General features: G+C 41.2%; 1 protein-coding gene across 12 annotated transcripts in view; it reads left to right on the forward strand.

Moving 5' to 3' along the window:
• The window catches only part of hdac4 (histone deacetylase 4), a 528,171-nt gene that overhangs the window by 483,628 nt on the left and 30,976 nt on the right, over positions 1-13,567 (forward strand). For all 12 annotated transcript variants that reach the window (XM_087988782.1, XM_087988780.1, XM_087988779.1 and 9 more), the window contains 2 exons: positions 5-124; positions 671-768. In XM_087988782.1, coding sequence (XP_087844908.1) covers positions 5-124; positions 671-768 — 218 coding nt within the window. The remainder of the gene's footprint in view (positions 1-4; positions 125-670; positions 769-13,567) is intronic.

The raw sequence follows: 13,567 nt of genomic DNA on the forward strand, positions 1-13,567 counted from the left end.
ACAGGACGTGCACCATGGCAATGGAACACAGCAGGCATTCTACAGTGACCCCAACGTGTTGTACATTTCGTTGCATCGCTATGATGATGGCAACTTCTTCCCTGGTAGTGGAGCCCCAGATGAGGCAAGTAATTCAGATTGCAGCTCATATTTTATATCAAAGGAAGTCTCGACTCATGTCCTTTAAGGGTAAGACATGAATCATAAAATCTAAAAATTAATTTAATTTTACATATACATTTCATTATAATTGAATTTCTTGATAATTGAGTAATAGAGAAAACATGACAGTATATATTTTCAAATTGTTATAAATGTAATCATATTGGCTGTCCTATTAAGGAAGTTGTAGTTTGGCTTTGTTTAGAATGAGGTTTTTTTATATCCTTTAACTATGTATTGATTGAGCATATTTTTAAATTGCATAAAAATATTATTCCTTTAGAAAGCAAATGTGTGTATTCTTTATACTGAATCATTATGTAGCATAATAGAACAAGAAAATATTTGCAGTAATGATAAACAGGCAAGAGATCCGGTATAAAGTACATCATTTTGTAAATGATCTCTTTTCCAGTGTTGTTTGTCATATAATTTAAACATTTAAAATTGAATTTAAAATAGAAAGGCACTTCTTTTGTTTAACGTTTTCCTGGTTTTTGGGCTTCAGGTTGGGACCGGTGCAGGAATTGGATTTAATCTCAACATGGCCTGGACTGGAGGTCTGGATCCACCAATGGGAGATGCTGAATATTTGACTGCATTTAGGTGAGACTTCAAAATATTCAGTAATGTTAGTAAAGGTTGTGACATTATTGTCAATTGTGTTTGTGTTTGATTTATTGAGTTGGATTTACTTATTCAAAGGGAATCTTAAATAATTAATGTTTTCATATATCTCATGTAGAAGTTAAAGAACAGTCAAAATCCAATAACTAAGTGTTCAGTCAAATACTAAGTGTGATTTTTTTTATTTTAAAATACTTTCTGGGTAATTAGATTCAATAGCATTGAAGTACTTACTGTCAACTAAAAGACTTAGCTTCAAATTCTCATTCCTAATGAAGGGCCCGAAACATCGATTCTTCTGCTCCTCGGATGCTGCCTGACCTGCTGTGCTTTTCCAGCACCACACTATCAACTCTGATCTACAGCATGTGCAGTCCTCACTTTCTCCTTCAAATTCTCATCCCTAAAATTCTCGTATAGGTTGTCTTAGGACAAAGCTTGACTATGCCTGACTTGAGTCAAAAGTTACTGTTAGTCTCTCATCTAAGGAGAAATCTCAATATGGTTGTAGAGATTCTATAGAATCAGAGTGGCATATGAGGCCACTCAACCCACCATGTCTGTGCCAACCAGAAAGAACCATCCAGCCAAAGCTTATTTTCCAGCTCTTGGTCCACTACTTTTGTAGATCAGAATAAGTCTAGTACCTATTGAGGCGGCATGGTGTCACAGTGGTTAGTACTGCTGGCTCACAGCACCAGGGTCCCAGGTTCGATTCCAGCCTCGGGCAACTATCTGTGTGGAGTTTGCACAATCTCCTTGTGTCTGCGTGGGTTTCCTCCAGGTGCTCCAGTTTCCTCCCACAGTTGTGCAGGTCAGGTGAATTGGCCATGTTAAATTGCCCCATAGTGTTAGATGCGTTAGTCAGAGGGACATGGGTCTGGGGGGGTTACTCTTCGGAGCATCAGTGTGGACTGATTGGGCTGAAGGACCTATTTCCACACTGTAGGGAACCTAACCAAATCTAACCTCATATTCAAATACATTGGGAGTTTCTGCCTCCAGTGTCATCTAATCTTTCTATCAATCACCTTAAATCCATGCTTTCCTTCAAAAGCTAAAGATTTCCAGTCCTGATAAAGACCTAAAACTTTCCAGTCCTGATAGCATCCCATAAATCACCCCTTCTAGATACTCTAATGTAATTGCAACCATCCTGTAATATATGATCAGATGTGGCAGTACTGTTAATGTGACCTAACGTTTTTACATACTGTAGTAGTCTAAGCATAACCTCCATGCTTTTATGCTCTGCACTAGGAAACTTCCTGTTTCTTTTCAAAATCTAGTACTGTTCACTTAATGGTAAGATCCTAGGGAGTGTTGCTGAACAGAGAGACCTTGGAGTGCAGGTTCATAATTCCTTGAAAGTGGAGTTGCAGTAGATAGTACAGTGAAGAAGGCATTTGGTATGCTTGCCTTTATTGGTCAGAGTATTGAGTACAGGAATTGAGAGGTTATATGGCTGTACAGGACATTGCTTTGGCCACTTTTGGAATACTGCATCTAATTCTGATCTCCGTGCTATAGGAAAGGTGTTGTGAAACTTGAAAGGGCTCAGAAAAGATTTACAAGGATGTTGCCAGAATTGGACAGTTATAGGCAGAGGCTGAATAGGCTGAGACTGTTTTCCCTAGAGCTTTGGAGGCTAAGCAGTGGGCTTACAGAGGTTTATAAAATCATGAGAGACCTGACTAGGATAAATAGACCAGGTCTTTTCTCCAGCATTGGGGAGGCAAAAACTAGAGGGCATAGGCTTAAGATGAGAGGGGAAAGATTTAAAAGGGACCTAAGGGGCAACGTTTTCATGCAGAGGGTGGTGCGTGTACGGAATGAGCTGCCAGAGGAGGCTGGTACAATGACAACATTTAAAAAGCATTTGGATGGTTATATGAATAGGAATGGTTTAGAGGGATATGGGCCAAGTGCTGGCAAATGGAACTAGATTTGTCTGGGTTATCTGTTCGGCATGGATGAGTTGGACTGATCAACATAAGTAACTTTCTACATTCAGTGATCTGCTCGTCACCTCATTAATTATGCAACCGAGCTCTTCAAAGCCCTTCTTTGGAATCATACAGAGGGAGAGGTGTAAGTGGTCGCCACTGCTATAACATTCCAGTGTTTACACTGAGTTGCTCGACCGTGTGGCACAAAAAGGAAGGATCACAACCCTGCTTTATAGGCAGACACCTGGAGATGCTGGTGGTTGAGGTGGTGGAGAGGAGGGCTGTCCATTTTCTAGCTGACCAGCACAGGCAGCCATGCCACCAGACAAAGCCAGACCTGGACCCAGATAGCAGCCCAGAACAGTTCAAGGTAAAGCTGGTTGCCCAGGAGTGCAGGAAAAATGTCAGTGATATGCAGAACTCTGCAAGAGTAAGTACCACCATCATCTTTTTGTTATCTTGTGTTTACAGGGCCACATCTCATTCTAACTCTGCCATGGTGCACCCATCTCACCAAAGCTCATGGATTACAACTTGCAGTGTTGCATAATTTCCATTCAATGGCTCCCATCCACCTCACCCTCCCGAACTATTACCTTTTCCAGCCCTCTTCGTTTCCTGTTCACTCACTGGGGTCACCCACTACCTCTATTGCCTCTGCTGAGAGTGAATGGCCTTGACCTCAGGGCTGCTTTTGACCTAGTCCAGCAGTAAGGAGCCTTGGAAAAACTGGAATCAGTGGAAATCAGGGAAACATTCTCTACTGGTTGCATTTATAGCTGGCATAAAGGAGGTGACTGTGGTTTTTGGACATCAATCGTCTCAGTTCTAGGACACAGCTGTAGGAGATCCCCAGGACCGGGTTCTAGGTCCAATCATCTTTAGCTGCTGACTCAATGAAAATTTGTCCATCATAAGCTCAGAAATGGGGATGATTGTTGATGACCGTACAATGTTCAGCACTATTCATGACTCCTTGGATACTGAAGCAGTCCAGACGCAAATGCAGCAAGGTCTGGACAGTACTCAGAATTAGGCTGACAAATGGCAAGTAACATTCACATCACACAAGTGCCACGTGATGTTCATATCTAACAAGTGGGAATTTAACCATTACATCTTGACATTCAATAGCATTACTGTCACTGACACCCTACTACCAGCATCATGGAGGCTATCATTGACCAGAAACTAAACTGAACAAGCTATACAAATACTGTGGCTTACAAGAGCAGGCCAGAGGGTCGGAATCCTGCAGTGAGTAACTCAACTCCTTTCTGCCCATCGACTGTTCACTACCTACAAGTCATGAGTGTGTTGGAATACTCCCCGTTTGCCTGATGAGTGCAGCTCCAATGGCACTCAGAAGGTTCAACAACATTCAGAACAAAACGCATCACTTGATTGGTATCACATCCACAAATACCTGCACCTCAGACATTCTGTATCTGCAGCATGTACCATCTAGAAAATGCACTTTCAATATTCACCAAGGCTCCTCAGTGCTCTCATCTGTTTTAATGAAGTATCTTGTTATAGGCCTTTACACAGTGTGGTATGGATGCTTTCTAAGGAGGTCATGGTCATGCCTGCATACAAAGCTCTGAACTGTGTGACATTGTTGAATTGTACTATTCACAATCAAAGTTTAAGTGCTACATCAGGAGTAGAATTCTGCCCCGAAACTACCATTAAGACACCAGGTCTCCCAACCCAAAATAAAAACAAAGCAATCGCTCCCTTCCACCTCACAGACCATTTACTTGCATACTTACATTTCAGTCTGAGAGTGTGACCGCTTCGGAGCTTTGTCATCCAGTACTAACTATGGAACGTGTTGGTAAATAGGAACTTCAGGTTCTGCTTTTAAGTGCCCTTGGCTGATTACAGTTGCTGTGCTGACATGGCAGGGAAGGAATTAATGTACACAATGTGATGCTCCTGATTGCTTGAGGTTAAGATTTTGAACGTGCATTTCTGGACAAATAATGTCTTACTGCTGAAGTAAAATTGAAACCATATGGGTGACTTTACTGAATCAGTGGTGACACAATAAATGCAATTGCCCCAACAAGGCTTTCAGTCCAGGAAATTTACTTCACCCCTGAAGGAAACAACAGAAATTTATTCTGCCTGCTTTGTATGTGGCATCAGCCATTTTGTGCAGTTATTGTGCTGTTAACTTTCAAACCAAAATGGCAATGTTTCAGCTTCATCTTCCTGTGAATGACTTGCAGGTTTTACCTGTATTACAATAGTTTCACTTGATTCTTCATGTTTTGTTTTGTGTTGCTATGTCTTTGGCCCCTTCAACCACTCAGCCTCCCTTTGTTTCCATTGAACCCCTTTATTTTACAAAAACATGCATACGTCACCCTCTAATCCCACGACTTTGGAAATTCCCATGTCCATGATGGCCCTATAACCTCCCCAAGTGGAGGCCATAGTGACTGGGACTTGTGAAAAGTGTGACTGTGAAAACCCAGTCTTCTCCTTATTGTCTGAGGACCCATCCTTCAATCTAGGTTGCCCCCATCACCTCAGTGCAACAAAGACCACTGTTGAGCAAAACCCAAGGACTGACTGAAGTCCACCCGACTAACTGATTTACAAGACAAACTCAACAGACCACAATCCAGACCCTGGATTGATGTCGCCACAACACTCTGATTGAACAACTGTAATCCCCAAACTTGCAGGAATGGTCATGACACAATCACTGGACTTCAAGGATCCCCGGACTCTAATGGGACCAACTGCCTGACTGAGCGTGCTAAACCCATGGACGAGAATCAACTGTGGCAGCAACACCCTGACAGGTCATAGTCCCCCTTGCCCCAAGAAAGGATCAGTCCATGTGACTTTATTACAATTTGTTTGAAGAATGTGGAATAGGCTTGTCCCAAAACCTGCAATCGTGGCGACGTGGTTCAGGGAGGGACAGGACAAACAGCTCAGTATTCCAGAATTAGTATGCTCGTGTGAGATTGGGATGGAGGGTGGGGGAATGTGTAAAATAGTAAGTGGTGTTGCAGTATTGATCAATGGCGTCAATTACTACAATAAGGAGGAATGATATATTAGAAGACATGACTGTTTAGACCATATGGGTCAAATTTAAAAAACTAAAAGATGACGATCACATTTCTGAGCGTGTACTAAAGACTGACCAACTGTTTCAAACAGAGATAGAAAGATTGTGCAGATCTCAGAAGTATCTAAATGATAGGTTAACAATAGTAGGGAATTTTGACTTTCCCAATATTAACTGAGATAGACAAAAGTGTAAAAGATCTGGACGGGGTGCAGAATTCTTGAAATGTATCTGGGAAGATTTTTAGCCAGCATGTAGAAGGTTCTGCAATAAGTGTCAATGGAAGAACACTTTAATGATATTGATTGTAACTCAGTAAGATTTGAGGAAGTTATAGAAAAGGACAAAGATGGCCTAGAAGTAAAGATCATGAATTGGGGTGAGCAGATTTTAAAATGATAGGGACAGGAACAGAAATTGGATTGGGAGCAGCCATTTGTAGGAAGAACTTCACAGCAATGGAAATCTTTTTAGAAAGGAAACGAATGATTTAAAAAGGACATGGAGGCAAATTCTTTACACAGTATTTCGTTTGTGGAATGAACTTTCTGAGGAAGTGGTGAATATGGGTACAAATACAACGTTTAAAAAACATTTGCATAAGTACATGAATAGAAAAGGTTTGGAGGGATATGGGCCAGGAGTAGGCAGATGGGACTAGTTTGGGATTATGTTCAGCATGGACTGGTTGGACTGAAGGGTCTGTTTCCATGCTGTATGTTCTATGACCCTATGTTCCTGTTAGGGTGAAAGCTAGTATAGAGTGCTGGTGAAGCCACACCTGGAGTACGGCAAGCAGTTTTGGTCTCCTTACTGGAGAAAGGATGTACTGGCACTGGAGGGGGTGGAGAGGAGATTCACTAGGTTGATTCCGGAGTCGAGAGGATTGGTTTATGAGGAGAGACTGAGTGGACTGGGATTATATTCATTGGAATTTAGAAGAATGAGGGGGGATCTCAGAGAAACATATTAAATTATGAAGGGAATAGATAAAATAGACGAGTGATTGCTTCCACTGATGGCAGAAGTGAGGACTGCAGATGCTGGAAACCAGATTTTAGATTAGAGTGGCACTGGAAAAGCACAGCAGGTGAGGCAGCATCTGAGGAGCAGGAAAATCGATGTTTCGGGCAAAAGCCCTGAAACCAGAACAGGAGGGCATAGCCTAAAATTAGGGGAAGCAGATTTAGGATTGAATTGAGGAAGAACTTCTTCACCCAAAGGGTTGTGAATCTGTGGAATTCCCAGTGAAATAGTGGAGGCTTCCTCACTGAATGTTTTTAAAGCTAAGATAGATAATTTTTGAACAGTAAAGGAATTAAGGGTTATGGTGAGAGGGCAGGTAAGTGGAGCTGAGGCCATGGAAAGATCAGCCATGATCTTATTGAATGGTGGAGTGGGCTCAAACGGTCAGATGGCCTGCTCCTGCTCCTGTTTCTTGTCTTCTGCTCTTATCGGATAAACAAGTCCAGAGAACCATGAAATTCCAGAACGATATGGTAGGTAGTAGCGTTTTTCTTCAACCAGTGACTTCCAGCCTCCACCTCCACCTGCTGATGAGGCTCTGAACATCCAGATATTTTCCCCCCTCCACCTCGCCAAGCGAACTTTCACATGAACCCCACGGGCTTTGGACCTCTTGGAGGTCCCCGCCAAGCCATCTACGTGAGCTGCATCAGCCCACCTTTGACCCACAGACCCTAGCATATGAGATAACAGTGCCGGGGTAGTCATCTTTCTTTGTTTTACCATATCTAAACCCCCTGCTTTTACTAATATTGTAGCCCACAATTCTCAGTTATAATTCTAGCCTTCCCCTTTCGTCTGCAGTCCCAATCTGAAAGAAAGTTATTGAGTCTCCTTTTTGTAGCAGGGCCACTACCCCTGTGCCCCTTTTCCTTTTTTTTTCCCTTACGTGGACAAATCCAATGGACTGATTTTGGCCCACCCCCTACAATGACCTAATTAGATGACCCTGGACAAGAAACACTCCTAGCCCTTACTGGCAGTACATCTATCGAGCTGTATTAGCTGCAGCCGCACTACCACTACCACCTATACCCTGTCTGACTGCTATAGAACCCCAGGATTGTGACCCACTCTCTGGACTGCGGAGGCACAGTCCTTGTGACCACAAGCACCCCAGTTGGATGCCTGACCATGGCCAACCCCTGGACTGGTATGGGAGTTTGCCCTAATGGTGCCTTAATGGACTATGGTGAAGACTATTCCCCTGAAACGTTTGAGACGTAACTGCCCACTTGCTGCACGTGCCATGTATTTGCTGCATGAGCTGCTGGCACATGGTGGAGATGTGAGACTGATTTAACATTCTAACATAGAACAAGATGTATACCCCATGACTGAGGACTGCTGAGCAGCAAGGCGAGTTGCCTGGATGTGTGACTTCACTAATTGGCACAGCACAGCAAGTCAGGAATGCTCTGAGCCAACAGGGAGAGACTAAGTGAGCAGCCGTGAGATGCAGCTTGGCTGAGTGCCTATTCCTGCAATGCGAGGTTCCTTGCAGCAACCTTTCAGTGCTAGTTGCCTGTGTGTCCTACAATGCGAGGCTGTGCTTCCTGAGCATCCTGCAAGTGGATCTGAGGATTGCCATGATAATCTGAGGGGTTGGCAAATGTCAGATGCCAGTGTCAGTGAACACAGGGTGCAAGCAGCTGGTGGTCATGGTTGGTGCCCTGAGGTGCTGTTTGGTGCTAAATAAGTCAGCAGCAAGCTGAAGTCACCAAGTATCCATTTGAGAATTCTCAACTTCTAGTTTGTTCACTGCCTTTGGTTAGATGGGAAGATGAATAGTAATGAAGCAAGTCATGCAGTTAATAAAGCGTGCAACAAGCTAAAATGCCCCTTAATTAGTGAATTGCCACTACCTAATGAGAAACCCCCTCAACACTCAGCAAGTGCATGAAAAATACAGCAAATTGCTCCCAGTGACAAGACAGGCCTTGCAGGACCCTTCATCGATTCTACCACAAATCATGCCATAGAATGTGTCACTTTTATGAGATTCCATCCTATGACATGTATGTTGAGATAGCACAGTGCCATATGGCAGTTAGTCCAATGCCTATCTGATGGATTGACTGTTCAGTTCTTCCCAGCATGACAAGCTTCGTGAGCCACACAGGCTGGCCTCTCATAAGCCTGTCCTAAAGTCAGTGAGTATGCATTAAGAAAGCGCTGTGAAGTAAACAGAGGACAGCTGTTTCCACTTAAACAGTGAGTGAGCACTAACAAGCAATCTAAAAGCCATAAGTTGCATCCTATACAGATGCATGAAAAGTGCGTGTCCCTGTGCTCAAAGCGATTTAGTTGTAGGAAGACAAATAGGTAGGCAGACAAGTTGTAGGTATCTCTGATCTCCAAAGTAGTGTTGAAGGTCTCAAGTGTTGGTCTGAGAACACGCATGATGATATGATAAGGCTGATGTTTTGTTGCTGCCGACTTATATGAATGAAGAGTTGAGGAGGATGCAGAGTCAAATAGCACAGCAGGTCAGGCAGCATCTGAGGTGCAGGAGAGTTGAAGTTTCGGGCATAAGCCCTTCATTAGGAAGGGCCGATAAAGGGCTTATGCCCCGAAACATCGACTCTGCTGCTCCTCAGATGCTGCCTGAGCTGCTGTGCTTTTCCAATGCTACGTTTTTCAATTCTAATCTCCAGCATCTGCAGTCCTCACTTTCTCCCAGAGCAGGCAGAGATATTGTGCTGAAGACATGGTTGGATATTCGCAAGGACAAGCAATCGTGAGTTGTAGCCACCAGGTCCTGACTTTGTCTTGCAATTTGGGAAATTGTGCCATTTAGTTTCAGGCGGGAAAGAGAGGAGAATTAGAAGTGGCATATAAGTAAGGTGAGTTGGCTTAACTAATAAGATACAAATGTATTGAGTAAGGTAGTCTCTACTCAATAGCAAGATTCTGACATCACCATTTAGGCTTAAGGGCAAAATCTCAAAACCTTTGGTCAAAAATTAAGATTCTAATTTCTTCATTCTTTCTTTATTTTCCCAGCATTCTTGTCACAAAAGAGGACAAAATTCCTCCCCAATCTCTCTTCTGCACAAAGACAATTCTACAAGGCTATCTTTCCTGGTTGAAAGAAAGTGTAGTTAGGGAGCAAAGATTAGTGGGAGCTTTTAGACATGTATTTGGTCCAAGCAGTGGCTAATGAGTGGTTATGTAATGTCAAGATAGAGATTAACAGATGTTTAGATAGGACAGGACTTAAGAGACACAGGAATAGGGAGTAAAGGTGAATGATCTTACTGAGTGTAGGACTAGGCTCAAAAGACTGAATGGCCTATACTTGCTGCTATTTTTAATGTTCTTATTATCTTATATAGCACCTTAACTGTGGATAAAAATGTCCCAGAGTTCTTCAAAGTTGTAATCAAAACATTTGTTTGCAATTAACAAGATTTATTGTTTAATTGGTCAATTCTCTTTCAGCCGAAAAAGAGGTGAACAGATGCACACTTCCACCTACCTCTTGTGTATTTAAATGAAAATGAAGCTAGCTACATTTGTCTTAAGGGTATGGGACTAGCTAGAGAAGTACAAAGGATGTAAAATTGTTAATGCTTAACAGTTACATTCGTATTTACAAATCTTGAAATGTGAGAAGTTTTTCTAGTATATAAGCTTTAGATGTTCAGGGCACCCAAGTCTTACTGCCAAGCAAAATGGCTTGCTGGAAAGGGAATGGAATATACTTTGCTCGTGGAAACACTTGCACCTTTGTTATCTAACAGCATTGCTGTACTTGGGGAAAACCAAGAGCAGTATAAGCAGGATCTATTCAGCAATTGAGTGACTGTGAAAGTATACATTTAAGGCTTGTCAGTAATGTTGGGGTTTTAATGAGAATTATAGATGTTTGTCCAGAAAAGGTAGTAATGCAAACATTGCATTCTGGCAGCTCACCTTTCCCTTTTAATCTTCTCTTGTGTGTTAAATATTTTCAACTCTTCCCACCAAGTTTCTATTTTTCATTATCCCTGAAAGTGTTGGGGCACAGTTCCATGGGCACAGTGTCATCCATTGTCACTGTAGATGCCATTATATTTGTGTAAACAGCCTTTAGCAATGGAAATCATGGGTTTTTTTTTTAATTTATGGGCAAGAAGGCAATACTGCCAAACCTAACCCTGTCTTCACTCAATATCTAAATGTGCACAACTCTAATAATATGAAAGCATCAACCCTCAGTGATTTCCACTTGTTGCTTGGGCTGCTAAGGTCAGCTGCAGTAAATCTTGTTGCATCTACGCAGATCAGCTTCAGGCTTTGTTTCATCTCTCTAATAATATTGCATATCCGTCTTCACTATAAATAGCTTTCTGGAGTACATGAATCATCCAAGTGTATAAATTACTGATGGAAATTGTTTGTCTTCGTTTGAGTTAGGTTAACACTGTGTTTAGCATTGTTTTACTAACCAGATATTTTGCAAAGACTACTTAGTCCACGAATATTTGCAAACATCTGCTTTGAAAACCTCCAAGCCAGTGTTCAGATAACCATTCAGAACATGTTAATGCAATTGTTCATGAAAAAATGCAAGATTTTTATAGCCTCATTTACAAATTGTGTAGGCTAAAAGTGATTCTAATGGAGTTTTTAATCTGTTGCCAAGTTTCTAGGGTGATGCCATGTATTTTGGAGATTTGAAGTTAACATATTTCAGCTAACTTTTTTTCTGCAAGTTGTTTCACCAATTTCTAGCAAAATAATGCTTTGAAGTGTAGAATTTATAGCACGCACAGGCTTAGGAAGAAATTGCAACAGGTCATATATTCAGCAGTTTGCAGGTCTCTAGAGACAATAGATGCCTTCAAGGCAGCACCTTGTTATTTAGACCTATAGAATGCCACGTTGCATTTGCTGGGGATCAAGCCTAAGATGAAAAAAGATAAGATAATTGGACATAATGAAATCCAGAAGGCACTCAGTTTCACCATGAACTTGGAAGTAGAGTGTAGAATTGAACTTAATTCAAACCAGTCTTGGAAATGCCAAATGCAAGGTCTTTGAAGTTTGTGGGGAATCAGAAGTACTTTACGCTCGATGGTGCTTAAAGATACATGGTTTAACCCTTACAGTGCTTAGTGGAAAACATTCATAAACATTCATTAAACATTATTGTCATGAAAATGGATAAAAAATTAAGTTGATAAGTACCAGCAGTTTGCTTTTATTAAATTTATACTTCTGTATATAGCACCATGATCAATGACTAAATGCCATTTACCAGTATGCCAGGAACATTAAACACTGCTGAAAAAAAAAATATGCTGCTGAAGCTGTTCTTCTTCACAAATAAAGACAGGATTCCAAGAATACTAAACCTCAAAGAGAACAACAACTTGTGCTTTGTGAGAATTTGCAGATTGATTGGCAAATAGATTCTGACTGGTTGAGGTTTTGCCATGGAGAATGCACCAGGGAAACATTTAACTTCCAGTTTTTGTTTAAGTTCAAATCCGACAAGTCAATTCTTATTAATAAAGACATTGCCGTAGGGAATGCACAAGAGAATAGCTGCACCTAAAGCTTTTGTTTAGTTGAAAAAAGGTGCTATGCATAGACATGTTCTTTCTGTCTGTCTTGGACAATTCTCTGCATGTGAAATATAAAGTCAGAGTTTTACAGCATAGAAAGAAGTCCTTTGGTCCATCTTGTGTGTGCTGGTCATCAAACATCCATCTATTCTAATCCTATTTTTCAGAACTTGGTTCGAAACCTTGTACACTATAGCATTTCACATGTTCACCTAAACAGTTCTTAAATATCCTGAGGGTTCTCACTTCTACTATCATTTTTAGGCATAAACTATCCACTGCCCTCTGCGTAAAAACACTTTTCTATTCTCTTCTCTGAACCCTCCAGCTTCTTAACTTAAAACTAGGCCTCTTGGTTATATGAGCCCTCAGTAAATAAAATGTGTCTTCTATTTACTCTATCAATGTTTGCTCGGTACTTTTTTCACCTCAGCCATCTCTCTGCTCTGAGAAAACTACCCTAGCCTATCTTCAATCAATCCAATACAGGCAACATCCTTTCAAATCTCTTCTACACCACCTATAGTGTAATCTACGTACTTGACATTGTACCAACACTATAATTCATATACTACGTTGCTAACACAAATGAGGCACCCAGAATTATGTATGTCAGAAAATAATTCACAATAATGCAGCAAGCAATGTGTAATTTGTGCCACTGGTGTGCTTTGAGTTAAAACTATTCATGAGAAAAGATTGTTGACACAGCACATCATTCCTTAAGTAGAAAAAGTATATCTGAGTAAATCTGAGAAAAATCAGTCTGATCTCCTGGATTTTCACGAGTCCAAAATAGAATTGGTTGCCAAAGGAATAATTGAAATCTCCACTTCATGCCACAGCACAATTCACGTGACAGGATTTTTGCTTGCTTAGTGAAGATGGCATAAAAGGATAAGCTTTAAAATTGTCGGTTTTGCAAAGAGAGCAGTATAATTGTAAGCAATGAAACAATTTACTTGTCTCTGTAGCAGCAGTTTGTTATACTGCACAAGTCTGTACATTATGCAAGCATGCACAATTTTTAAGTTAAAATCAAATGCTGTGAATATTCGACAGTGATGCAGATTTTTAAAGAGAGAATCAGTTGATGTTTCAGGTTGTTCACCTTTCATTGAATTTCTGTCAACATTAACCCACCCCACCTTTGC

The sequence above is a fragment of the Chiloscyllium plagiosum genome, unplaced genomic scaffold (assembly GCF_037043375.1).
Source record: "Chiloscyllium plagiosum isolate Xiang-an unplaced genomic scaffold, Cpla_swu_hap1 HiC_scaffold_7, whole genome shotgun sequence".
NCBI classification, from domain to species: domain Eukaryota; kingdom Metazoa; phylum Chordata; class Chondrichthyes; order Orectolobiformes; family Hemiscylliidae; genus Chiloscyllium; species Chiloscyllium plagiosum.